Source organism: Scleropages formosus, chromosome 7 (assembly GCF_900964775.1).
Source record: "Scleropages formosus chromosome 7, fSclFor1.1, whole genome shotgun sequence".
In the NCBI taxonomy this organism is placed as follows: domain Eukaryota; kingdom Metazoa; phylum Chordata; class Actinopteri; order Osteoglossiformes; family Osteoglossidae; genus Scleropages; species Scleropages formosus.
The window spans coordinates 31,520,396-31,547,056 of NC_041812.1; the positions used below are offsets into that span (position 1 = coordinate 31,520,396).

General features: G+C 43.8%; 4 protein-coding genes across 5 annotated transcripts; 2 read left to right on the plus strand and 2 right to left on the minus strand.

Annotated features, from left to right (window-relative positions):
* Positions 1–750: 750 nt before the first annotated feature.
* On the minus strand, positions 751–8,895 carry LOC108942060 (zinc transporter 4-like). Its single transcript, XM_018765115.2, has 8 exons — positions 8,683–8,895; positions 7,838–8,333; positions 7,405–7,551; positions 6,743–6,896; positions 2,881–3,070; positions 2,260–2,365; positions 2,001–2,135; positions 751–1,086 (listed from the first exon to the last, which is right to left on the minus strand). The coding sequence occupies exons 2-8, from the start codon at positions 8,214–8,216 to the stop codon at positions 932–934; spliced, it is 1,266 nt and encodes a 421-aa protein (XP_018620631.2). The 5' UTR covers positions 8,217–8,333; positions 8,683–8,895; the 3' UTR covers positions 751–931.
* Positions 8,896–8,964: 69 nt separating this feature from the next.
* Positions 8,965–12,211, plus strand: bloc1s6 (biogenesis of lysosomal organelles complex-1, subunit 6, pallidin). 2 transcript variants are annotated; one of them, XM_018765117.2, is made up of 6 exons: positions 8,965–9,115; positions 9,355–9,453; positions 10,816–10,960; positions 11,058–11,145; positions 11,234–11,320; positions 11,914–12,211. In XM_018765117.2, exons 2-6 carry the CDS (start codon positions 9,381–9,383, stop codon positions 12,031–12,033), a joined length of 513 nt encoding a protein of 170 aa, XP_018620633.2. In that variant the 5' UTR covers positions 8,965–9,115; positions 9,355–9,380; the 3' UTR covers positions 12,034–12,211. The 2 variants fall into 2 exon arrangements, with proteins under 2 accessions (XP_018620633.2, XP_018620632.2); XM_018765116.2 differs by having other exon boundaries at positions 8,966–9,109.
* A 941-nt stretch (positions 12,212–13,152) lies between these two features.
* Positions 13,153–20,790, plus strand: sqor (sulfide quinone oxidoreductase). Its single transcript, XM_018765082.2, has 10 exons — positions 13,153–13,455; positions 14,179–14,419; positions 15,823–15,993; positions 16,469–16,522; positions 16,829–17,023; positions 17,258–17,467; positions 18,610–18,793; positions 19,848–19,915; positions 20,148–20,326; positions 20,600–20,790. Exons 2-10 carry the CDS (start codon positions 14,201–14,203, stop codon positions 20,655–20,657), a joined length of 1,338 nt encoding a protein of 445 aa, XP_018620598.1. The 5' UTR covers positions 13,153–13,455; positions 14,179–14,200; the 3' UTR covers positions 20,658–20,790.
* A 433-nt stretch (positions 20,791–21,223) lies between these two features.
* Positions 21,224–25,384, minus strand: LOC108942042 (nicotinamide riboside kinase 2-like). The gene is made up of 8 exons (XM_018765083.2): positions 24,993–25,384; positions 24,268–24,358; positions 23,900–23,948; positions 23,536–23,719; positions 22,203–22,274; positions 21,747–21,853; positions 21,565–21,657; positions 21,224–21,445 (listed from the first exon to the last, which is right to left on the minus strand). The coding sequence occupies exons 1-7, from the start codon at positions 25,016–25,018 to the stop codon at positions 21,569–21,571; spliced, it is 618 nt and encodes a 205-aa protein (XP_018620599.1). The 5' UTR covers positions 25,019–25,384; the 3' UTR covers positions 21,224–21,445; positions 21,565–21,568.
* Between the last annotated feature and the right edge of the window lie 1,277 nt (positions 25,385–26,661).

Consider the following 26,661-nt stretch of genomic DNA (forward strand, 5'->3'; position numbering starts at 1 on the left):
CGCATCATCCGAAGACGGGTCATCCAGTCTCCGAGGCAAACTGGAGGAATGCGGACAGCTACGCTGGACACCGAACAAGTTACCGACTTCCACGGGGAACTGCAGCACAACAGACATGAAACATCCATTCACTAAACTGGTCGCTTGTTTTATTGCGCAAAAACCGTCAAACCTTTCAGCAAGTCTGAAGAAATGCTGCACATCTAGACACGAGCCCATCGTTTGGAGAAGATATGTGAGGATGGATAAATCAAAATGTGCTGCAGCTCATGGTCACACTATACTGTGATGAGAACATCACCGTGCCTAAAGAAAGAGTCCAGCTCTAAGTACAGCATGAAGGGGAGGTTCCGACTTGCGCTCACCACCGGATCTCCTATCGGGGATAGGAGGACGGTGACACAAGGTCCCGACCGAGAAAAAGTCACATGAGCTGCCAGCTCGGTGTGTGAACACACTGCACCTGTGCCCTTACACGGAAGTGGAGACGGCAGACAAAGACTCAGGGAACACCCAGCACCGTACCTGAGCCTACTGAACGTAAAAGGAGGACAAAGTCCAGGGATAAGAAGCCAGGCCCAGTTATTACTGAGAACTCTCCCTCCATGTAAACTCCCGTCTGCTTGCAAGAAGAGAGGGAGAAAGAGGAAAAAAAAAAAAAAAAAAGCTTTAAACCTGTTCAGCTTATCACCATTTCTTCACTCTTCTCACAAATTGTATCTAGCTTAAAAGTTTTGCGAGAAGCAGACAGTCCAGATTTTTTTTCCTGCTAAAAATAAAAGTGCATTCATTAGTGTAAAATTAGTGAGTGTCCTTTGGCAATTTGTGGAATTGGGACGCAGCGTGTATAGCGCTGCTGCTTGCGTTGCACCGTTTTAAAAAAAGGGAAAGGTTTTAAAAAAAAATCTGCATGTGCCACACGGTGGATCCCTCAAGCGCTCGGGGCCTGGCAGTGGGAGCACGTGCTGGGGGTGTTGATCCGGTGGCTCTGCAGCTGAACTGTGCACTTGTAGAAGCCATAGGTGTCCAACAGCAGGTGCCTGGTCCTGCCCTGAACTTCCTCCCAGCTGCTGCCGCTAGAAGGTGCTGAGGAGACAAAATGGTTTACTTCAGTTCAACACTAAACATCAACAACGGCATCGACATTTTACCAACAGAGTACAATGTCTCGCGTTGATCTGTAATGCAACACAGGCCACCCTCGACAGGTCCACCTACAATGCCCTAGACCCACATTGGTCATCCTATCAACCTTGTATTACCTTCGAGTCTGAACATTTAAAATTTATTCATTTAACTGACACTTTTCTCCAAAGAGACTTAAAAACACTGAGATACTTTATAATTATTTACCTCGTTACACAACTAGGTAATTTTGCCAGAGCAATTTAGGGTAAGTACATTACTCAAGGGTACTAATGCTGGAGGTGAGATTTAAACCTGTGACCTTTGCATCCAAAGGCAGTAGCTCTAACCACTACACTACCAACTGTATAACATCGGGTGGCCGTGCTGCTGTAAGGCACCATGCTTTTTACCATGTTGTGTACCAGTGACTGCATTTCAATTTTTAAGTGTGTTAAATATATATTTATTTTTTATATATACAAAAGAGCTAGCAAACCAATGTGTGAGTATTCTGGCGAGTCAGAAAAAAGTCAAAAAGATTTAGGAATGACAGTGAAAAATAGTACAATATGAAAATACTGCACTGTATTTCTATTATTCTAACAGCATCATTTTACCATAAATGTGTGAAAATAGTGAACAATATAACAAAGCCCTATTACGGAACGTGGCTCTCATGCATGTTTATTGTTTATACATCCTCATTCTTTACGTAGCACAGTATACAGCGGTTTGTGGCCTATGATGAAGGTCAACAGAACGGAACCCTTTCACTCTCACCGCTCGCTGGTCTTCAGCTGCTACCCCTGAGTGTTTTTTTCCTATTCTCCCCCCCCACCCGTTGAAAAACTCAGAGGGAGAAAAACACTTACAGAGCTGCAGGTGCACCAAGGCAGCAGTCTTGTCCCCTGTCAATGCCCACACGTTCAGATCCTCGACCGCATGCACGCCCTCGAGCCCCTGCAGCTCCTCTCGGATTCGTGCCACATCGAGGTGCCGTGGGACCCCTGGGGGGTTTGGGAAATGGACACAGTTTTAGATATTGAGCATTAATATTAGCCTTCGTTATAGGCATCACATCTTGTGCTTTAAAACAGCAACTCGTGAAGACTGTTTCAAACTAATTATTACCTTCAAGTAAGATTATTCCTGTGTCCCTTACAATTCTTACTGTTGTGAACAAGACGAGGACTGAGAAAATGTACGTGCAGATCGGATCTGCAATCTTGTACTCTGGCTGTGGAAAAGCAAATGATTTTATGCATGGTTAAAAAAAAAAGAAAGTGAAAGGCACGGATTTCTTTTTTTGAGTCCAGAAAGAAAAGATTGTCTGTGTTTATAGACAAAACATTTGCAGATAATTATCCTTTTGAGGAAAAACATCTTCATAAAACAGGAGCCAAACCAACTACACAATGTTTAAAAACAGCAGCACCATGCTGTACATTTGGTATTGAAACTATTGCTCAAATAATTTAACTGCAGCTCAGTCATCTCAGTTCTACTGAAGTATGCTCCTCAACTGATTTGAGAATTTTGGGAGGAGAAAAAAAAAAAAAAAAAAAATCTATTTCAGAATATTTTTGACAATATATGAATGGGTTGGACTAATTTAATCAAAACAGAACAATCTGCTTCTAAAATCTGAATGACATCATTGATGTATGTAATCAACCTTGTCAATCCTCAATGACAACCCCCGGTAAACACTGACGGGGGCTCCGGACCCGAGCTCTTTGGGCCTGGTCTTACCTTAAAGCGGACAATGTAGGCTGCTATGAGAACCCCAACACTCTGCACCAGGTCTCCCAGGGCATGGATGAAAGCTGCCCTCACAGCCAGGCTTCCCTGGGGTGTGTTGTGGGGGCCATTTGGTGGAGGCTGCTCCTGGGAGTGCGAGTGGGAGTGTAGATGACCAGACTGGTTCAACAGGAAACCCATTCTGCAAGAAACAAAACATGCACTTATTACAACTTGGTACAGGCGCATCAACTGGTTCTGTTGGACATTTGAGAAGAGCACATACAGTAGAAGTCCCGTGTCAAACAGACGAGGGTAATTTGTGGCTCGTACACGAATGGTGTGTGAAATAAACACACATCTGTCTTTTCATGAACTCTCATTAGGTGAAACAAGTAAGCTGCTCCACTGCAGCATTTCAGGCCACTATGTGTTCTCTCCGGCAGACACAATAGTGTTAATAGTGTTACCATTTCTGATTTTGGCCCCCCCAGTCTGTGTAACCCTTTAAAAGCTGGAGATCCTTTGGAATAGGCAACGTTTACAGTCATTTGGCCATCTTTTAACAGTGCTCCAGGATGACACTCCACAGATCCACACAGCAAATGTGGGCAGATGATTTCATTAGACATAAAATTGTGTTACCTATTTCCCTACCGCTCTCCCAATCATCGAACCACCACCCAGCCGAGGGTTTGCGAAGCCTCATCTTGCTCACAACAGCCTCCCTCTGGCATCAATCAGTGGAATTACTTGTAGACAAATTCGTGTGGAGTTTTCCTACAAAGGCTTCAGTGGTTCACCCTGATAGACCCCATTTGTCAGGATGCCTGTCGCTGCACATTTAAGTGATATATTTACATTTATTTTGCAGACGTTTTTCTCCAAAGCAACTTTCACTGAACTCTATATAGTGTTATCAGCCCACACACCTTATTCACCAAGGTGACTTGCACTGCTAGATACTGACTAACTGGACAACTCACTCATCTTGCCTACATCCTTGGCTAACAGTCTGGGAGTAACGATTGACATGAGACCGTCTTTCTCTCAGCACATCGAAGCCACAACCCGGTCCTGCAGATACATCCTGCATAATATTTGTAGGATCCATCCCTACCTCACAATTGACTCTACCCAACTACGCGTCCAGGCCATGGTGACTTCCCGTCTGGACTACTGCAGCTCTCTCCCATGTGGCCTTCCTGCTACTGCCATCAAACCTCTGCAGCTTCTACGAAATGCTGCTGCACGTATTGCGTTTGATTTGTCAAAGCATTCCCACGTACCTCCTCTTCTCATTTCTCTGTAATGGCTTCCTATAGCTGCCCGAATCAAATTCAAGACCCTGGCTATTGTCTACAAATGGATCAACAGAACTGCTCCCAGCTATTTACAAGACTTGATCAACCGCTACACCCCAACCAGACCCCTTCACTCGTCTACTTCCGCTCGCTTGGTAGTCCCGCGCACGGAAAGTAAAGCACGGAGGTTCTCGGTTCTGGCTCCGTTGTGGTGGAACGACCTTCCCCTCTCATTCAGAACTGCGGAAATTCTGTCTACATTCAAGAAGGGTCTGAAAACTCACCTTTTCCGGACCCATTTCGCCCAAGATCTCTCCAGCTCGTGTGTGGTGTAAATGTTCATGCATCGTAACTTCATGAGCATCACCAGATAAAGCCTTTTATCAGCCACTACTCTGACATTGTATTTGCTTGCGTATCTTATAATGTTCTTTTTTGAACAATTAAAAATAAAAAAAGGTAGGAGGGTATTGGGATTTGTCTATCCTGTGCACCTACTTGAACGATGAACCTCAGTGCAGCAAGTGGTAGGCAACAAACTAGGTTTACTTGAGTCACATGTCTGCAGCTGTGTCTCTCTTAACGTAATGCAAAAATTGTACTTTTGCTGAGATGTACATCGCTTTGGACAAAAGCATCTGCTAAATGAATAAATGAGATACGCTACTTACAATGGGTCACTCATCCATACATCAGTGGAACACACTGTCACTCACATACTATGGGCGAACCTGAACAGCATGTCTTTGAACTGTGGGAGGAAACCAGAGCACCTGGAGGAAACCCATGCAGACACAGGGAGAAGTAATTATGTTAATATGTTTGCATGGTGACACATGGAACTTGCAGTTACTTGATATGCTAAAGAAATTGCCTAGAAACAGATGAAAGGATTAGACTGCACAACGTATGTGTATGAATTAGCTTTGTGTAGCACACTTCAGCCACTTTTTCCCTTTTTTGTGAAGAAACACTAAGATTTTGCATCCCCGCTAACCCTGTCCTCGCGATTTCCACCGCCAGCCTCCTAAGCACAACAGGATACGGGTTTGTCACACACCATTTGATCACAAAATTAAACATGCGATAAGATACAAGTATTTTAAATGTTTCGCCAAAACATTTAAAAGGCCAACTCTTTTGTACACAATCAATCCAAAACAGTTCTTCAATTCAGCACCATTTCACAGAGAAATACTTCAGCACTGAGCACAGCGTCTGGACTCTATAGCAGAAACAGGGTACAACACAACAGTATAGCTTTGACAATGCAAATAAAACATTTAAAAGTTTATTCATTTAGCAGATGCTTTTGCCCAAAGTGACGTACATCTCAGTAAAAGTACAATTTATGCATTACATTAAGAGGAAAAAGGGACATGGCTGCAGACATGTGACTCAAGCAAACCTAGTTTGTTACCTGCCACTTTCTGCACCTATGTTCACTGCTCAAGTAGGTGCATAAAACACAGGATAGACCAATCCTGATCACCTTCCTACAATATTTTTTTTTTCATAAGGTACACAAACGTTTACCTACAATGCCGGAGTAGCGACTGAATAAAGGCTTATCTGGGGATGCTCATGAACTTACAGTGAATGAACATTTACACCACACGTGAGCTGGAGAGATCTTGGGCGAAATGGGTCTGGAAAAGGTGAGTTTTCAGACCCTTCTTAAATTTGGACAGAGTTTCAGCAGTTCTGAGGGAGAAGGGGAGGTCATTCCACCACAACGGAGCCAGAACCGAGAACCTCCGTGCTTTACCTTTCATACACGGGACCACCAAGCAAGTAAAAAAAGAAAATAAAAAATATATATAGATATAATAGATAATATAAAAATAAACGTGATGAAAACTGGTGCAGTGTATCAAAACGCAGAACGAAGAGTGAAACGGGGAAGACAAACAGCGCGCGCATATATCAAAATAACAGATAGCCGAGCTAAATAAATCCAGTGTTCAGTCTTTTCAATAACGAAACACCTAAAATCTCGACATAGCACGACATCTTTCATATCCTCAAAACGTGCTGAATTTTTATTCCAGATCACTCACAATAACTGTTGCACAAACCACTGCTATAGATTTTTAGTGATACGTTGCTGTGGCAAATATTTTCAAACAGCTACAGCGGGGGGGAATCAGGAATGCAAAAATAAAGTAGCAGAAGCTGCATTTTCATTTTAACTGCTAAATAAATCCTCAGATATTTACTATTGAATGGTTTTACACTACAGAATACACACAACAAATTGTGAGATGGAAATAAGAGATATTCATTTATATTAAGATTAAAGGGTCACAAAAGTACTCAAATAATCCTGAATTTCTTCCATTGGATATAATGATTTCTGATTAACTATTTATAAACATCAGTTATGCTCCGCCAACGTAGTGGGTTTGACTGGGTCCTGCTCTCCGGTGGGTCTGGGGTTCGAGTCCCACTTGGGGTGCCTTGCGACAGACTGGCGTCCCGTCCTGGGCGTCCCCCCTCCCCTTCCAGCCCTTCGCCCTGTGTTGCCGGGTTAGGCTCCGGTTCCGCCCAGAAACATGCGGTCCACTTACACGAGGTTCACCGCGACCCCAACGGCGGCGGTGATGAGCATGACATCTCCGTCGATGTCGAAGTCCTGGTGGATGGTCCTCTGCACGGCCTCGTTCAGAAGCACTCCGGTCAGAATGTATATCAGCAAGACGCTGATTCCAGCGGAGACCACCTCTGCCAAGGAAAACAAGACCAGCACGGCACGGAGAAATGGACCGAGCACCACTGCACATGGATTTCATACAACAGCGTGATCCTGATGGTTACCAAAAGGATTACTGACTATCTAAAACAAAGGGGAGTCCAAATACAGCCCTTGAGGCCCATGGGCTTTCACTTAACCAAAGCAATAAAGTGCTTCGGCAAAAATGATTTCCACAGCAAGCATCTTACTCTAGTATAAGACATGCACCAGTTTTAGGTTTTAAATAACCAACGGGTTGAAGCCCCTTGAAGATCAGGGTTGGGCACCTCTCCTCTAGCAACAATTGCAAGTCTTCTAAAAGATAGACTAGGATAGAAGCTCAAGTCTACAACCTTGTAGGTCTGCTAACATCTGAAACACCACAGAATTATGGGATCAGGAGACCTCGAAGACAGGGGAGATCGTGGAGAGCCCTGCCACGGGCCGTGAGATAGGCGGGCAGCTGAGACCGTGCGAGAAAAAAGTAACTGGACCTACCGAGACGGTGCAATCCGAAGGTGAACCTTTTAGACGGGCTTCTTGCAGACAGCCAGAGGGCAAGCAAGGACACAATAATACCGATGAGATCCGTTAGCATGTGAAGAGCATCGGTCATAATCGCTAGGCTATTAGCGACATAACCACCTTGAGGCGAATTATTGAAATGAGTTAAAGTTGCTGGGAGGAAAAACAGTTGCATGTATTTCATTATAGAACATTTTAATCTTTCGCATAACACGTTTTCCTTCTCGCTGCGTTTCTTTAGAGAATCGGCAGAATTTAAGCAGACTTGTGGTCCAAAATACAGCAATTTGCACCGAGCGGAGTTAAACACGAATAAGAGGGGCGCGTCGGACTTGCTCGAACGCTATAGGAACGGGCCCCCCTGTCACGGCTATGGATGGAAGAGGAAGGCAAAGGGGAGCCTTACCTGTCAATTCGCCCACCATGAACAGAAAGTAGAGCAGCGACGCGCAGCCGAGCCTCTTCATCACGCGGCCCCGGCTCGTCCTCTCCCTCCTCTTCCTGCAGCCCTCGCAAGACCGCGCGGGCGCCACAGGGCCCAGACCCGAGGACGAGCCCAGCAGCGAGTCGTCGTCGTCGTCCTCCTCCTCCTCGTCGGTGGCCCCGGGGGCCCCGTTGCTCTGGGGCCCATCAGAGACCACCACCCTGAGCTCGCTGAAGCGGGGCACCTCCTCGTCCTCCAGCTCAGAGGACCAGTCGAAGGTGGAGGCGTCGCTCAGGCCGCAGTCCGCCCGCTCCTTCCGGAACACAGACCTCACCCTGGACATTAAATGGGCCCCCGACATGGCAGGATCATGCAAATAAGCCCAACTTGTAGCGTCCAGCAGAGAGACTCAAGGACCAGGCGAGCGAATCACTGACACTTCCCCTCCATTTTCACATTCGCTCGTTTGACACGTCATCTGCAAAACGAGAAGAGAGGGGAGAAGAAAAGAGGAGTAGCGGGGTTTTGACGTTGCATATATTAAAAACGATTTTAAAAACAAAACACGAGGAATGGGCCACTTGCTGAAAACGCGCGCGGCGGGAACTTTCGTTACGGTAACGACACGACTCGCTAAACACACTACACACCGCGGTAAACAAGGCAAAGGTACTAATGCAAAGAAAGGCATTTGTGTCGTTAAATACCAGTCAGCTATATAACAGATTATGACACAGTATTTTGGAAGTGTAACGCAATGACCGTTACAGCGGAATCCGCGGAGGGGTGTTGCGGTGTAAAACCAGGTAGATCGGTACTGTACTTACGTTACGACAGAAAGACGGAACTGCTCTGTTTCTCAGTGACACATGTCATGGCAGACAGCAGGAGCTGCCGGAGGAGATAAGAAGAGAAAGCCTCTAAAACACACAGATGGTGGTGTATTACACACCCGGCCTGCAGGCCCGATCGGAGTCTCCCCGCTGATTTCCGTGTGTTTTATTCCGGTTTCTTTTCTCGCAGAGAGCAGCCCAAAAGAGGACGAGGACCAGCTGGACCCACTGCGGGTCACATGATGAGTGGATGGGAGTCACATGCTGCCCGTTACGCTCCTCCTTGTGCTTCCTGGGTTGTGCAAATGGACGTCGAGCGCGCCGGCCGTGTGTGTGACTTTACTGGAAAGAAGTGCGGAGCCGTTTTGCGGTGGACATCTATCTGTTCGGTCGCTGCCATAACTGAGGAACGCGGGACAAGGTGGGGGTTGGGTATTAAATCATGCTTTTGTGAATTAAGTTTGGCCGCTGCTCACATGATGATGGCTACACTGCAGTGTAGATCTCTCTCGCAGAACAGTAAATAATTATGATATGATTATCATCATGCATCGTAGCTGAGCATTATTTCATTTATCTGGGAAAATATGTGGCATCATTTGCTTTCCTTTCGAATCGCTCATGTTTGGTCGCTGGTGGCTGACTGTCTGTTGTTGTCCTCTGAAGGCAGCCCGAGTGCGGATCAGCCCCCGATGGAGCCGGAGGGTGGTGATGCTCAGCAGTCATCACTGCATCGCAGCTCCGCACGCAGCGCTGGGTCCATCGGTGCGGCCCGAATCTCCCGTTTCTCGGCGTGAATTCAGTTCCACATCTTCTTCACTGTTTAGAACTGTTACCCTACAATCTAAGGCTCTCTGGGTACAACCCTGCTGCTGTACCCGGGTTATGTATGTATGTATGTATGTATGTATGTATGTATTGAAACACCCTCTAAAGGGACAAATAATTGTAAGATGTTCAGGTGTTCGCCAAGCTTGGCATTCAGACTGCAAACGTTTCATCACCAGTCGAGGTGACGTCATCATGATGTCACCTCGACTGGTGATGAAACGTTTGCACAACACTGATGATGTCATCTCAGCTAGTGATGAAATGTTTGAATGCCAAGCTTAGCGAACACCTGGAGATCTGGATCAACAGCCTGAGCTACGAACACCATCAGTCTTATCTACCATTTCTAAATAATTGTAAATTTCTTTAATTTGCTTTGGGACTGGTTCAGTTCTGGGAGGTAAGATGGACTCTCTGGCACAGAATGGGACTCTAAACAAGGTTCTGTCCGTCATGGACAGTGAGTGTTACCCTCTGCCGACCCGAGGGGCACATTCAGTAGCGGACGGGTCCAGCTGTGCTGTTCCAAAGAGTGACACCTGAGGTCAAGTCAGCCTCCATCCCTTAGGCTTTAGAAAGATTCCACACAGCATCAGGGTGGTACTGAGCTGACTGTACTACTTTATCACTTTGTGTCCGTTGTCTAATTTTGCACAGTTAATTTATTCCTGGTTATTCAGGTGTCTCTGTCATTGCTTGTGTGTGTGCTGTTGTAGTGTTGTGCAGTTTCCTTCAGGATTAATAACACTTGTACATTTATACATTTAGCAGACACTTGTCTCCAAAGTGACATCCAACTCGGAGTAAGCAAAAGTACATCGCCCAACAAGCAGAAGGCATAGATACGTTGAGAATTTATTGTTCTGTTAATTATCTGCTGCTGATTGTTTTCTTGGACAAAGGTTTCAGCTAAATAAAGATTCCTAATAATATATACGCACACACACAAAATGTCTACAACTGCTTGTCTCATCATAATAATATAGTAAATTATAAAGTTATAATATTATATAATAATAAAGGGGAATAGCTGGTAGTATAGTGGTTAGAGTTACTGCCCTTGGAGCCAAAGATCACAGGTTTGATTCCCCACCTCAGGCTACAGTACCATTGAGCATGGTACTTACCCTAAATGGCTCCGGTAAAATTACCCAGCTGTATAAGTGGGTAAATAACTGTAAGCTGGTAATAACTGTAACCTTCACATTGTAAGTTGCTTTGGAGAAAAGTGTCAGATAAATATAATAATATTAGGAAGGCAGTGTTTTCACCCAACAACTTGCTTGTGCTTTTTAGACTCCACCACGCCACCCTCTGAAGGGGTCATTCCTGAAGATGTGATGACTGTGGACAAGACAACCATCGACAAGCTCGCACGTGGCCTGCTTTCTCATTACTTACCAGACCTGCAGCATTCGAAACAAGCCCTTCAGGAGCTAACGTGAGGATGAGTTCTCTGTCACATGGCAGACTGTACAATTTCTGCGTGTACCGATGTTCAGGCATATTTACTTGTGCCATGTTGTTCTCCTCACTAGACAAAATCAGGTGGTTTTGCTTGATACACTGGAACAAGAAATTGCAAAGTTCAAAGATTGCAATTCACTGCTTGACATAAATTCACTGGTAGGTTAAAAGTGGTATTCTTTTAAGAGCACTTTCATTTATTTGAAATTCTGCATGTATTATTTCCTGAGCGTGGCTGCTTTTTTAGTTTACAGAAGCAAAGGTCTACCATAATAAACTGGTTAACATACGAAAAGACATGATGATGATTCACGAAAGGACTACAAAACTAAAGGTACAATTTTGGTTGCTTTGTTTGCTTCATGAGATATTAGTGTCCCATTGTTCATACTCTGCTGCTGACATTTAGTTCATGCAGGTGTTCATTTTATGTTAATTCAGTTATCAGTTGCAGAGAAAAATACAATGAGTGCGTTACATCGACAATAGGAGAGACTTGGATGCAGATGTGATAGTTAATTTGTCATGTGAACCAGTATACATCACATGAGTAGCTGCTCCATTATTCTAAAATTTCTAAACATGAAATTATTAGTTATATCACACAAGTTGCTGCTTAAAGATTTATCCGTAATTCACCAGTTTATAGTCACAAAATTAAGCGCAGACACATGTTTAGCGGGATCTTAGACCAGTAGAGAAGTGAGTTCGAAACAGATGAGGTTTGAGACTCTTCTTAAATCTAGAGAGGGATTCAGCAGTTCTGAGTGCAAACCTCTGGATATTAAAGTGTCATCTGAATGGTATTTTTTAAGAAAGCCATTATGATAAACTATACATAAGGCCTACTGAGCTTATACCCTGAGGGGGGAGGGGGGGAGGTGATTGAGATGGTACAGTTTTTGTCTTCCTTCATTTCGTCCCCAGAAAAGAGCTTTGAAGCTGCAGCAGCAGAGACAGAAGGAAGCGCTGGAGAAGGAGCAACAACGTGAGAAGGAGCTGGAAAGAGAAAGACAGCTTATTGCGAAACCTGCCAAAAGAACATAAACTCCACCCACAGCAGCTGTGGAAGCTCAGTTTCTCCAAGAACAGAGGGCTCACAGGTGGATTGTGAGGAACCTGCCTCTGCAGCCTTGGAGAGCTGGTGTTTGTGCCAGGAATTTGTACACAACGAAAGCCACATGTGCTTCCTCTGTCCTTTAATTAAATATAAGCTTGACAAACACTTTTACCGTGTCTCATTTCTCATTGCAGCATTTGACTCAATATTCTCCTCTCTGATTTTAATAAGTGGATGAATGTGTAATCGTGGATATTGTGAAAATGATTTTAATGTAGTGAGACATGAACTATTAATAAGTGCATGTTCATTCAGCATGTTTGAGTTGCATAATACAGCAATTTCTAACGGACTCGTGTTTTAGTTCCTTGTAGGAAATGTGTAGTGTTCACTCGTTGGACTGTTGATAGACTGGATCTTCTGTACGTTTTATATATTTACTCTATTTATGGTGCAGCTTAAGTTTGAGGTGAACTTTCGTTACTGGGGTGGTTTGTAGCTCTGGCGGAGGGACATTCGGACAAGAAAGTCGCATTTGAAGTCATATAAGCTTTCACGGGTACAAGGAAATGATTTATATAGGAAAAGAATACTTGTACAAATTTGTATCAGTCATGTATTTACTGAAGTGCTTGAATGTACTGCTTTGCTGTTTTTCTACTTGACTAAGATCGTTTCGGTCACCAACGCCTCAGTCTCTCTCTGCTACCTGTTGCTCTATTCGTTTTCGTGTAATTCATTTGCAATGTTTATGTTTTATTGTTTAACCGACTGTCCCTTGTCGATTTGTGGTCAAATTCACCACCACGACGCTGTTTCAATTAACACATTCGAAATACTTTTGGATGAAAACGAGTTACGTTTGGATACTGGCAGTAATGTCTAGTGTAATGGGGATGGTGGACGTCAGTTATTCAATACATTGTAATTAGGAAGGACAAATGCGTTGGTTGCCTCATTTAGAGTTAAAACTTTAACCATTGACGCCACGCCCACGGCGTCGACGGTCCGAGCCAATTTCCTGGGTTGTGTAAGCGAATGGCGTTTTTTTTAAAAAAACTCTTTTTCTCGTCAGCTCAACACACACAAACAATGTTTTGTAGGAGGTTTACAGCGAACGAGTTGCGGATGGTGGAGTACAGGTTGCCGAAGGGCTCTGACGTGCGGTTCAGCGCGTGTTGCGAGCGTTTCGAAGTGTGGGAGGTGTCAGGGGAGGGACAACTTCTCTGTTCCTGAGTTCTGCAGCCAGTCAGTTTTGTTACCTCTTTTGTTATCGTGGGCTTTTATTTTTTTTTTGCCTGTTATTTTTTTTGCACGGTCATTCTGAGTCAAACGGCGGCTCGTCTGCAGCCCGCCGTTCGTCCGCGAGCCTTAACTCCGCGCCAGAGACCGACACCTCCGTCGACGCGGTAAATACACACTTGTTTGTTTTGTCGCGCGCGTTTGTTTGTGTCGGATGGGGGGGCACGTTGTCAACAGCGCAACAGAGTCCTCTGTTTAATCCTGCACCCGGAGCTGCTGAGCTGAGGTAGCGATCATTGTTTGAGCACATTCGCGATCGCCATGATCCGTGTTCCGTTTCACACCTCAATCGGCGTCAAATATTCACGTTATCGGGGAACTGCATTAACATCAAGCTGAGTGCTAGGAGCGATCCTGTTTCAGTAACGCCAGCAGTAGTGTCATGGGTTTCAAACTGCGCGATCGCGAGTTACGCATGTGGCAATACAGCACTGTACTGTACCGTAGGGTTACGGTACAGTACACAGCGTTCCTCCTCCAGCCCACATCCTCACACCACCAGTCACGTTTCCCTGCCACACAGTGTGGTACTGACATGTTTCCTATCTTTAGGGGACACGATGTGTCCAAGGTGACTCCCTGTCTACCTGGTTAACATTGTTTTACCCATGATCTGAACCAGTATCACTTCAGTAAGAATACCCTGCTTTTTAGATTCTTATTATTCTTTACAAGTACATTGGTAAAGGAGTGTGATTGGATTCAAGGACATTGACAGTTACACTTGTTCTTCATCTAGCAGATGTTTGACATGTTTGTATCTGATGAATGGGAGAGGAGTGAAGTTATTCCATGTTTTGGCATTAATTATTTGCTGCTTTTTCTGCCAGGGGAACCGCGTGCCATTGCGAGATGGCTGTTTCAGGCCTACGTCGGCAGCACCTTCTCTGGATGTGGGTTCAAAGAGTGCGTGAGCCAAGCGTGTGCCGATTCCATGTGACCGGCGGCCAGCAATCCAAGGAGCACTACAAGGTCTTGGTGCTGGGAGGAGGGAGCGGTGGCATTGCCATGAGTGCCCGAATGAAGAGGAAGGTTGGGGCCGAGAACGTGGCGGTGGTGGAGCCCAGCGAGGCAAGAGATCCTCTACACAGCATCCGCTCATCGCGTCTTTCTCTGTGTGTGTGTGTGTGTGTGTGTGTGTGTGTGTGTGTGTGTGTGTGTGTGTGTGTGTGTGTGCATGCGCTGTGGTGGAGGCCACAGTGCAGAAATCATCAGTGAATCTCGCTGGATGTGATTGAGCAATACAAGGAAGCTTTAAACGTAATCACATAGCTGCGCCTAAGTTTACATTTATATGTATTCGTTTACCAAACGCTTTTTCTCCAAAGCGACGCACACCTCACAGGAAATACATTGTGTGCATTACATTATCAGAGACTTAGGTGCAGACGCGTGATTCTTGAGTACAGATAGTTTGTTTCTTTCCATCATATGAACCAATGTTCATCACACGAGTAGCTGGATAAAACTTTATCCGAATATCGACGATTCCTGATCACCTGCCTAGTAGTTTTTTTCCCCTTCTTTGGAGATACATATAAACAAAGTTGGGGGCATGGTGGCGCGGTGAGTTTGGCCGGGTCACGCTCTCTGGCGGGTCTGGGATTCGAGTCCCACTTGGGGTGCCCTGCAATGGACTGGCGTCCCGTCCTGGGTGTGTCCCCTCGCCCTCCAGCCTTACACCCTGTGTTGCTGGGTTAAGCTCCAGTTCACTGCAACCCTGCGTGGGACAAGCGGCTTCAGACTGTGTGTGTGTGTGTGTGTATGAACAAAGTTAACTAATACTGTGCAGGAATGATAAAGGGGTGTGATTTTTATTGCCATTATGATTTAGAAATTAGTGGTAACTGGGCCTCCCCAGAGGTGCACTGCTAAGGTGGCATACACCCTATTTTTACTGAGGAGGCCTGTGCAGTTAAAACTGGTCACACCCCTGTCATCCCTGGGTGGTTGAGATGACTGTGGATCTCTATCCTTTTCCCTCATTGCTATAAGTGATATCTCCAGTCAGCCCTCCATCTTCAAAAAAAGGTGCTGTCTTGCTATGGTGTTACTTTGACTAAAGAGCCTTGCATCCCGCAAAATATAAAGAATCTGTGGCTTATATCATGTGAGTTATGAGTAACTTTGTTGCACAGTGCACTCAAGGAATGACAGCTGTAAAATCAAGTGCATGCTATTAGCAATCAGTATAATGATGTAAGGACTTCTAAAAATATTTTGTAATGCAAGAGGTAGAGATGCTGTACATGGAAGTCTCTGGAGGGAAACTGCTGCTGTGCTCTTAATTTGCGCTCCTTCGTCGAGTGACAAGTATATTAAGTGTAACGCGAAAGTTAGCTTTAAAAATTGACATCACAAGAAAAGAACTAAATGATGTCCAAGTATATAGAGATTGCTGTTGTGGTTGGGTGTACGTCATATGATATTGCTGCATGGTTGTCAGTGCTGTGCACTTTGTCCCATGGCTGCAGATGCACTATTACCAGCCGCTCTGGACACTGGTGGGCGCTGGTGCTAAGTCCGTCAAGGGCTCGGGACGGCCTACTGCCAGCGTGGTGCCATCAGGGGTGAAATGGATCAAGTCCCACGTGCAGGAGATCAATCCCGATAAGAACACAGTGAGGACCGGAGATGGAAAGGAGGTGAGTACTTACCTAAGGTTAAAGGTCAGGGTTGTGCCCTTTACTGTAGTTTGAAATGGGAGCCAATGTAAATTGATCTATGTGCAATGAAGCTTTAAAACTGTTGCTGTATCCTTCAGACGACCAGTCTTTCACACTATATTCTTATACAGGCCTAAGGTCCTGTTTGATGTTGGTACAAAGCTGTCTAGATTAAATCTTCACCAAATTTTAATTTTTTTATTAAATGAATCTAGTGTCCCTGCTTGGGGTGCCTTGGGTCGTACTGGCGTCCTGTCCTGGGTGTGTACCCTCCCCCTACAGCCTTGCACCCTGTGTTGCCGGGTTAGGCTCCAGCTTGCCGCGACCACGTCTGGGACAAGCGGTTTCCGTGTGTGTGTGTGTGTGTGTGTGTGTGTGTGAGTATGTGAGAGAATCTAGTGTCACTGACAAGTTATGCAGTAACAAATAAAATCTGAAATCTTCTTTGTCACAGATATCCTACAAGTATCTGATTGTAGCCCTTGGTCTTCAGCTTCACTATGAAAAGGTAATTTCAACGTCGCTCAGGCATTTACAGATGGTAATCTTCAATGAATAAGATAATCTTTATTGAAGTTATTCAAGGAACCTCAGGTTGGTGCCTGCAAGGAAGAATGGTATTTCGTCATCATGTTGTCATGTGGCATATTCACGTCAGGAATATGTTATACCGAGTTTGCAGTTTTCTTATGAAAAATTAAACGTTACCAAGGTTATCGAGGTTTGTGTTTTTTTTTTTTTGTTTTGTTATGGACAGCTTTTGAGGAGAAGTGAGCAATAGAAGAATTACTGTGTTACTGCATCGGTCTCACAGATAAAAGGTCTGCCGGAGGCCTTTGAGCACCCAGGTATTGGATCCAACTACTCCGTGCAAACTGTGAACAAGACATGGGCCGCACTCCAGAACTTCAAAGAGGGGAACGCCGTGTTCTCCTTCCCCAACACACCTGTGAAGTGTGCAGGAGCTCCTCAGAAGATCATGTACCTGAGTGATGCCTACATGAGAAAGGTATAGATTGAACATAACTAGACGGTTCAAATTTCTCAACAACCCAGAAACAACTGCTCCATTATTATAGTTAACATTCTTTCTTGAAATTCCTAAAATTATTTGCAAGTGTCACCGTTAAACTAATATCTGCAGTTGCTTTAGTAGTTAAACTCTGTGAATATGGAAAAATTGGCCTAAATTCCATTTTCTGTGACGCCTCTCAAACTCTCTAATATCAATCTGTTTTTGCAGACTGGAAAGAGATCAAAGGCCAACATCATCTACAACACTTCCCTACCCGTGTTGTTTGGGGTTAAAAAGTACGCAGACGCATTGTGGGAGATCGTGAAGAAACGCGACCTGCAGGTCAACCTGAGACACAACCTTATTGAGGTCAGGGCTGACCGGCGAGAAGCTGTGTTTGAGAAGCTCGACAGCCCCGGAGAGACGGTGACTGTCGAGGTCAGTAGAGGCCGCGTTGGCTTTTCTGTAAGCTGATTTGGAATCTCACCCCTTCGGATTCAGTCAGAGTCACACGTCACATACTTACCGATGATAAGTTGGAATAAACATCACTGCGTTACGGAAGAGGATAATTCTGTGTGTTTACATTTTTGAAAAACGGCCCTCTGCCACAACTGTCCTTCAGTTCCCTAATTCTACTTTGTGAGTTGCTTTGAATCAGTGTTGCTGTAAAAAATAGCAACGAAGTGGGGGTATATGTTAAACAAGGCCATGGCAGTGTTTTTAGGAGACTATATGTATTAGTTAAACTGCCAAAAGGCAACTGCTTTTGGATATTTTGGCTTACTGGGGGGTGCTGTCACTTTCCGTCAACCTACGGAAGCAGAATTAAATAAGTGAAAGAAGATGCACATGAAATCAATCCAGCCAAATGCATGGGGGAGCTTTGGAAAATACCTCCCCAAGTACCACACTGCCTCACAGGATTAGTACCAGGTATCAGGACAAGCTGTGATGAACCTGGTTATTATCGAGGTGGTTTACTTCCTGTTCAGCCTCATTAGAACTCGCTGTATTATGAGAACTTAACGCTGTTGTTTATAAACAGGAGGCTAGGATTCTTGCACGTAGCCTTGTTTATAGTCACCCTGACTCAGCTAAAAGGGCCTTGGTGGAAGCATCTAACATCAGACCTTGAGGTATTAGGATGAGGCAAGAACTGACGTGTAAAGTGGAAGGGTAGATCCGGTCTGGAAACCTGAAGAGCAACACCCCTATGCTTGTGGGAAGAAGTGGGTGGCCCTTTCAGTGCCTCGTCTGCCAAAGATCTCCATGTGCTCAGTTTAAAGCACAGAATGTGCCCAATGTGATTATTTCAGGTGGGGTCAGATGTCAGGGGGTGGAGCCAATATTGAATTTTAAATGAAATGCGTGGCATTCCGGGACAGTGCATAATGTAGGACCAAGGTTTAGATCCCACGCTCTCCTGTATTCCCCTTTCGGAAGGCACTTCCCTTGGGTAAGTAATTGGCTTTTGGAGAAAAGTGACAGCTAGATGAATAAACGTCATAAAACAAGAGCTGAAAGGATTTGAATGTGATTCTTGTCTTAAATATGTTGTCACTGTTGTTTCACCCCAGTATGAAATGCTCCATGTGACCCCGCCGATGGGACCCCCTGAGGTGCTCAAGGGTAACCCCTTAGCAGATGAGGCAGGCTGGCTGGATGTAGACAAAAACGTTCTTCAGCACAAGAGGTACCCCAACGTGTTTGGGATTGGGGACTGTACCAATCTGCCGACGTCAAAGACGGCTGCAGCTGTCGGTGAGTCGAGTGAGGTGTTGTGGGAGACTTCCCAAACAAGTCAGGCCACTAGGCTTCGGTTAGCATTTCACCGGTTTTCTTTTTTCTCCAAAAAGAGCCACTCTTCTGGAAACTGGAGACTCCAGATGAGACCATATAGATTTCGAGAGCTTTCTATTATTGTTATACCAATAAATATCACTTGAGTTGGTATTTCTGTGGGTCAAAACAAACATGGTTGGGGGGGTTCCACAGGGGTCTCTGTAAGATGTGCAACCTACACATTACTGCATGTCTCATGTACTCTATAAAAGGATAGAGCACCCCCTACAGGGAAATGAAACATTGAGAGAACAGGCAGCAATTGTGCACTTGCTTCTTCATAAATACTGAGTTCTAGTTTTTGTTTTTCAACGGTATCTCCTGTTATTGTTCCTCAGTGCCTTCGGTCATGACTGTGCTATGAAGACATTTGGCAATTTTTTTTTCCCCAATATTTTATTCCAATAAGTTTTTGCCAAATCAATCAAATCAATTTGGTGCATGAGGGCGGGTGCGGTGGCGCAGCAGGTTTGGCCAAGCCCTGCTCTCTGGTGGGTCTGGGGTTCAAGTCCCGCTTGGGGTGCCTTGCGACAGACTGGCGTCCCGTCCTGGGTGTCCCCCCTCTCCCTCCAGCCTTACGCCCTGTGTTGCCGGATTAGGCTTCGGTTTGCTGGGACAAGTGGTTTCAGTGTGTGTGTGTGTGTGTGTGTGGTGGAAAGAATATTCTCTGAGATGTATCTCGCTTTGGAGAAAAACATCTGCTAAATGAATAAATGTAATCAACACTTTCACTGAAATTCATTTCAAAAATACGCAGTAATAAAATGTGGTGCTCTGGGCTTTTAAATTATTTTTCTGTATCCAATTTAACTGACAAAATGAGATGATATAAACTGGGAACCAGCCAGAAAAAATGGTTATAAAATGGTTATAAAATGGTTATATTTTCTTTGCAGACTGATTTTCTTCAATTGGTATGTCTTCATAGTGAGTTAATTTGCAGTTTGATAATATAAATTTGTCTAATCCCCAGCTGGCCAGTCTGCTGTTCTGGACCGAACCATCTCTAAAGTGATGAAAAACGGCCAGCCTGATAAGAAGGTAATTCTTGTTCAACATGAATTTGGAAACAAAGCTGTGAGATGTGATTTTTTTTTCTTCCCTCTCCCCCCCCTTCCCCTCTTCTTCACCAGATCTATATTCAACATTAGGAAAATTTTCTGAAAGTATACTGCAATGTTACAATTGTACTGTACCTGTTATAGCTCAAATGTTTAGATTTTTTTTAAATGGCATTGTACAACCTAATGGTCACGTTTTTAATCGCTTCCAGTATGATGGTTATACTTCATGTCCATTGGTTACAAGCTACAACACTGTTATTCTGGCGGAGTTCGACTACAACTTAGAACCCCTAGAAACATTCCCCATTGACCAGAGCAAAGAAAGGAGAATTATGTACCACATGAAGGCTGACCTCATGCCTCATTTGTACTGGCATGGCCTTCTAAGGTGAGTGTGAAAAGACTGAAGGTGTTGTGTTTTTTTTTTTTTTTAAAAGCTATTCAATACAGGGTACAACAGTAAAAGCTGGATAAGCATCTTTGAATTTGCACTTTTGTATGAAAGCACACACCAAACATTACTATAAGGAATTATGACCAGCTCTCCAAATAAGTCTAGATTCCCCCCCCCTTCAGACTTGGCAGCAGTCCAAAGTGAAAACAGAGCCACTGTAGGTGTCACATGTAACCCACCCTTTCTTTGTCACTTTCTCCCATGCAGAGGCCTGTGGGGAGGTCCAGGCCCATACAGGAAGCTTATGCATCTGGGTATGAAATAGAGCTGCTGTTGAAGACAACTGAATTATTATTCAACTGACAGTAATCAAGTTAAACTAAAATATTGCCTGCATGAAATGTACTAAAACTGTACTTATCAAAACAGACCAAACACAGTAAAGCACTAATGCAGTCTATTTGTATACTTTGAATTAATTTTTGTAATTTCAGTGTCACTTAATTTTTGTGAAACAGAGTTACTGAAATTGCAGTTATCTACACTAAAAATTAAATTAAACTAGTTTACACCAAGTCACAAGCTTAGTGTCAGTATCGTATAACACCAACTGCTGCCTGGGATACAGATAAGGTCTGTGTCACTTCAAACATATTTTTCACTCTCGTAGCCCCTAAGCGGAAGGTAACTGCAAGGCAACCTGCAGTAGTAAACAGCAGGGTCTGGTGGGTTGGAGATAGGACATCACGAGATGATGGTGCAGCCCTTGAACTTGTCAAAGTGTTCACATGACAGAAGGCCACAAGGAACACTTGAAGAGCAAAGAAATGAGTTTAGGGGCATAAAGAATGAAGCTGTCCATTTAAAGGGAGTATAATTTACACAGACACACACATTAGAGGTTCCCTTTATTGATCACTGCATCTAGCTGGAAAAATGTTTCCATGCTTTAAGTGCTTGTTGACAGCAATAAATATATGCAAAATATAAAACCACTGGACAATAGTGTTAGACATGTTTATGTCTCAATAATCAATGGTTAAAAAAGGTGGCACTTCGCAAATAGGCAAGGCCGCATTTTCTTCCAGCAGCAGTTTCTCAGCGGACCGGGAACTAAAAAAGTGAGGTGAGAAGAAAGGCAGATGAAAGACTAAGGAGATGCAAGTCTGAGCCTTCATTATACTACTACATGCAGAACACATTTGTAGTTCACTGCAGTCAAGTTCACTCACTTCTTTACTGCAGCACTTTCTGGATGTTATTCTGGATGTCTCCATAGACCAAATTGTACAGCTGTTCCTTTGACAAGGTCCCATCCAGTTGAACTGTGAAAAGAGACAGGAGTCCATGTGATGTCTGAGGCTTGGTATGAAAGAGGAATGTCAACAATGTGCAAAATGGGCTGACCACCTACCCACATCAACCCCAAGGTTCTCCATCATCCTCTTGTGTTTTACATACATTGGCCAAACGTGGCCGTCAAACAGGCCTGGTGGGTCTGGCACTGTGTAGGTTCTTGAGCTGGATGAGTAAAGAATCTCAAGATTCAGATGTAATTTTTAACTTGTTTCTTCACAAGCTATAGTACAGGTTAGATTCAATATCAATTGGTTTGGTGAAAAATGTACATTGACAGCTATTCAGTTCTGGAAGACATTACATTTACTCATTTGGCAGATGCTTTTCTCCAAAGCCACATACAACTCAAGGTACACAAATATAGTCAAACACTCTCTAATACTCACTCACTCAGCAATGATAACCAGTAGTCTAGGAAGGATATACCCTTGGACTGGGTGCCAGTTCAGTCCATTGCAGGATAGCCACAAACACATTTACAGTTCTCAAAGACATCACTGTTACTACTCACCTCCTCCTCTTTTTGCATTCTTCATATGGAATAGAAAGAAAGTAACGCTGGTTAAATACGTCGATCAATGGCCTGCAAGTTAATGGCACGCATTAAATGTCCACTCGGATCATTTTCAAGAACAAAATGCATCTATGAAGAGCATTCACTTCCAGAATAAACTTTTATTACAACACTACAAACTTGAATTTCTGCCCTAAAAAAAATAGTTGATCCCTGAATTCAGAACTTTTGCATATCAAATTCTTTGAGAGGTATTTTAGTGTTTCATATAAAGAAAGCTGACATACCAATTCAAATCATATGCCACAGCTTCAACCAGTGCAACAACATATTTTGATCACGAATGGTAAGCACTGCCTCAAATTCTTCAAAGAGTGTCAAGGGTGGAAAAGCAGCAAACAAAAGGCAAACAAGCTGCACACAATCCTATGCTTCCACAGCTACCAATTTTAAACAGGTCACAATGAAGCTCCACCTTTCTGCCCTCCACCACCACCATACAATGCCTCTAGCTCTGTTCTGATGCACAGCAGTTGTCTACATGTCAAAGTAAATGATACAAATGGAAGTTTTTAAAATATTTTGTGTAACTAATAAGTGAATTTACTTATTACCACTGCACTGGATACTAATGAATTCTGAGTATTCATGGGGTAAAAAAGGAATTGAGGGGTCTTGTCTAGTTCTGGCTAGGGTTCTTTGTTAGGCTTTCTTATTTACACCGTGTCATAAATACTCCTGCCACAAGACTCAGTACACCAGGCACATTCACAAGGTTTCCCAGTTCACATATGATTGTCTGCCCTGTGCTTCTGCACTCTACTCATGGGGAGACTGAAAGCAAGGGTACTGCTCTGCTGCCTGAAAAGCCCTCCTGTTGCCTCCCTCCCCAGAGAGCTTTCATGTTGTTGACATTTACACTTATTCATGCCAAGATACAACTCAGTAAACAAATGTGCTTTTCACAACAGACAGTTGCATGTCTGCATTCCATAACTCTATCATAGCCGTTTGCCCAATACCACTGTTTTCGCTAGAATACATTATACCAGCAACTGCATAAATAGACAGTTCCTGGGCCACCCTGTGCCACATTCAACTTAAAAACTTTTTGAGTAACAACCAACTCTCAGGTCTTGATTACACTCATAAGAAGAGAATCAACTGTATATAAGTCAAAATATATTGCTCTGGGCCACAGCATATCCTTTCAAGGTTCTAACTTTCAATTTCTGGATACAAGTCCAGGTCCTTAAAACAAAGGTCTAAAATGCAAACATAAACCTGAACATCTCGGGAGTTGTCACTGTCAGTGTCATTTGCGATTTACCCGTAGGTGTAAAGAAGAAAGCCTTCCACAATGAGGATGTGGACATCATCATTGTGGTCAGACACTGGGACTATCTCTGCATCCAAGCTGTTGTTGATGCCGTGTGATCTCTCAAACTTCACTGGATTCTCCTGCCAAGCCTTGATCGTATCCATCATGGCATCCACGTCCAGAGCAGTGATAACTGTGGGTTTGCAAGTGGAAACAGAGGAAACCAGAAAAATGAAAGAAAAATAGTTGAGCATGCAATATGGCCATTTTTTTGGTATGGCTTTTTTTTTTTTTTTCCTTCTTTTAAAAGGAACATGCACAGCACATTCTACGTAGACACGCACACACAGCCCTTGGAAAGAGCCCAGCTTACCGTCATACTGCTTAAAGCCATCCTCGCCAACTTTAATTTCATCTTGGGGCTGAAACATATATGGATGAGACACTTGTGTAGAGTCCACACGGCCTATGCCATCATGAACCTCGCGCCAAGTCTGAACCGTCTATGTGTTTCTTATGCTCCAGTTCAGCTATGAATACTGTCACCAAGACACACACCAGTGCCCCTGGAAACACACCTATGCCAGGCTGTCTGCTGATGTCTTGCAGAACGCATGTATGTATAAATATAAAAAAAATAATACACAGTACTAAATGTGAATGGGGGCTGATAAATAACAGATCTGCTCTTAGATACCTGAACACTCTTAATAAGAGTCTTATGATCATGAAGAGACTCACCTTGAAGAAGTCATCCTGGTGAACAACACAGCAGTTGGGCAAGTTCTTAATTAACCTGTTCGTCAATGTGGTTTTACCACCATTCGTCACCCTGGGGGAAGAGAAAACACAAGTAAGGGAGTTCAAGCCAAGTTTCAAAGAGTTCAGCTGCAGGAAGGGAAGCCTTGAGGTAAATAAACAACACGGACTAGTTCACCACCAGCACGGCGTTGCACTACTCTACTTAACCACTGTTAATAACAGTGTCCTTTCCGTCACATTTACACTGCTTAGTTACATAGTCATAGTAACTGAGTGTGACGTACTTGTAAAAACCTCAGTGCAAGTCGCCTTGGACACATTCGTCATCAAAACAAGTTTTTAAATTATGATAATTATTATTTTAATAATAATAATCGTCATTTTTATTATTTTTAATAATGATAATAATAATAAAAAATAAAAATAAGAATTCTGAATTGTTGTTATTATTATCATCCCAGTAAAACCGGAAACAAGTAGCCATGTTGTTACAATACGTGGTTACCCTTTACTAATAAAAGTAGAAAAGAGAGTTCAGAAATATTTTTTAATAACACACAGGAACAGAGTTTAGACAGCAGCGACTTATACACACAACTTCATTATTCGACGGCTTTCGGTTCGCCGCCACGTGCTACCGGCAGCGCGCGCCCCCCGCGCCGCACGCACACAGACACAGACACCGAGACAGACACACCACTCACCCGCCGATGCCAACGATGTACTTCATGTTTGCGGAGACCGTGGAGAACCAGCAGAACACGTCGATAAACCCAGAACGGAAGGCTCACGAGGAGCACCAAAGATCGAACGGAAGAAAGCTTAAAAGAGAAGGTTAAAAGAATCGTCAACTATTTATTTCCTCCATGGTAATAATGACTATGAACGCGGACGAAGTCTCTCTGCTGCCGCTCTGCCCCAAAAGAGCGTCTCCTGGCAAGTTACGCTACTTCTCATGCATCGCTACTTTAGCCTGATTGGCTACTGGAATAAAACGCAGCCAATAAGGACTCAGACAATATGGCCACCTATTCTATACATCATACATCTTCGTCGAAGTCCATCTCGAACATCATTCGTCTGTCCTGGTTGGCTAGTAGAACAAATGATAAAATGGCAGCCTTCATCTTTCATCGGACTGCTTTGTATGGCTATATCGCGCACATCGTTTGTTTATTCGGATTGGCTATTAGAAGGCAAGAACGCCCAATGAGATTGCATAAAATGGCGCAACCTCGCATCCTTCAAACAGCTTCATCGGTTTCCTTCCTCGTTCATTACGTGAAAGACACTTAGTCATTCTTTGCGAAACTTTAAAACAGAAGAAATATCCGCTATTGCTGAAAGGCGAAAATGGTTGCGATTTGCACTTTTTTTTAAAAAAAAATCAAAGGTGCCTTACAGTTTTTTTACCGCTACTCTAAATTGAATTGTACAGTATGGGATAACGGTAAGACGGCAATTGAATTGTTCAAAATTTTGTTTATGTAAAAGTCAGAAGAGATTTTGGAAGAAGTGAACATAGGTCGGAGGTACGCGAGTGGACTAGTAACAGTACGGTCGACTCGATGTGCCCCGCATTCGCTCAGTTCTCCAAGTCTGCGCGTGTCGATCGCAGTGGGGCTGAACTTCGGCACGAGCCTTTCTTCCCTTTCTCAGTAAAAATAAAAGCCATATATAAGCAAAGGTACTCGAGCTTCTCTTGTTTCGAGAATTAAAAACCTGTTTGAATCGCCTGACATAAACACGCATCACGCACCTGCGATTCACCGGCTGTTATTCACTGACACTCTCCGCCGCATCAGTCGTTTGCTCAGAATAATTATCTCATTACATTTCCAGTGCAGTCCATGCGTGAAGGTTATCTATACAAGCTACAGGTTGCAAATCTGCGGATTGTAAACCAAGTGTTTGTAGTTAATAACATGAGTGCTTGCACGCAAACATAAATATTTTTGTGCCCCACTTGCGGGAGTGTGTTCGTTTTGCTTCACTGTATACTTGGTAGCCCATTACTACATTGTTGTGATTTCACTGTAATAAAATAATCAGATAAAAGTATAATAACTTGGAATAGCTAGTACTTGAATATATTTCTTCTATTTTCATAAGCAGCTCATCCAATGCTGGGTCTCAGTGTCCTTGCACTGACTGGAAGCACAGACATGAAACCTCGATGGGACGTCAAATTTATTTTATTATCTTGTACTTTATTAACACGAAACACGTTCCAGAGGAGAAAAGAGAGAGCCGCACTGGAATAGAAGGTCACATAGAGAGAACACATTAAAAAGTGTCACATTCCGAGTGCGTGTCTTATTGCCGCTGAAAACACAAGTAAAACTTATATCAAGAAACCAACTAATGCATCAC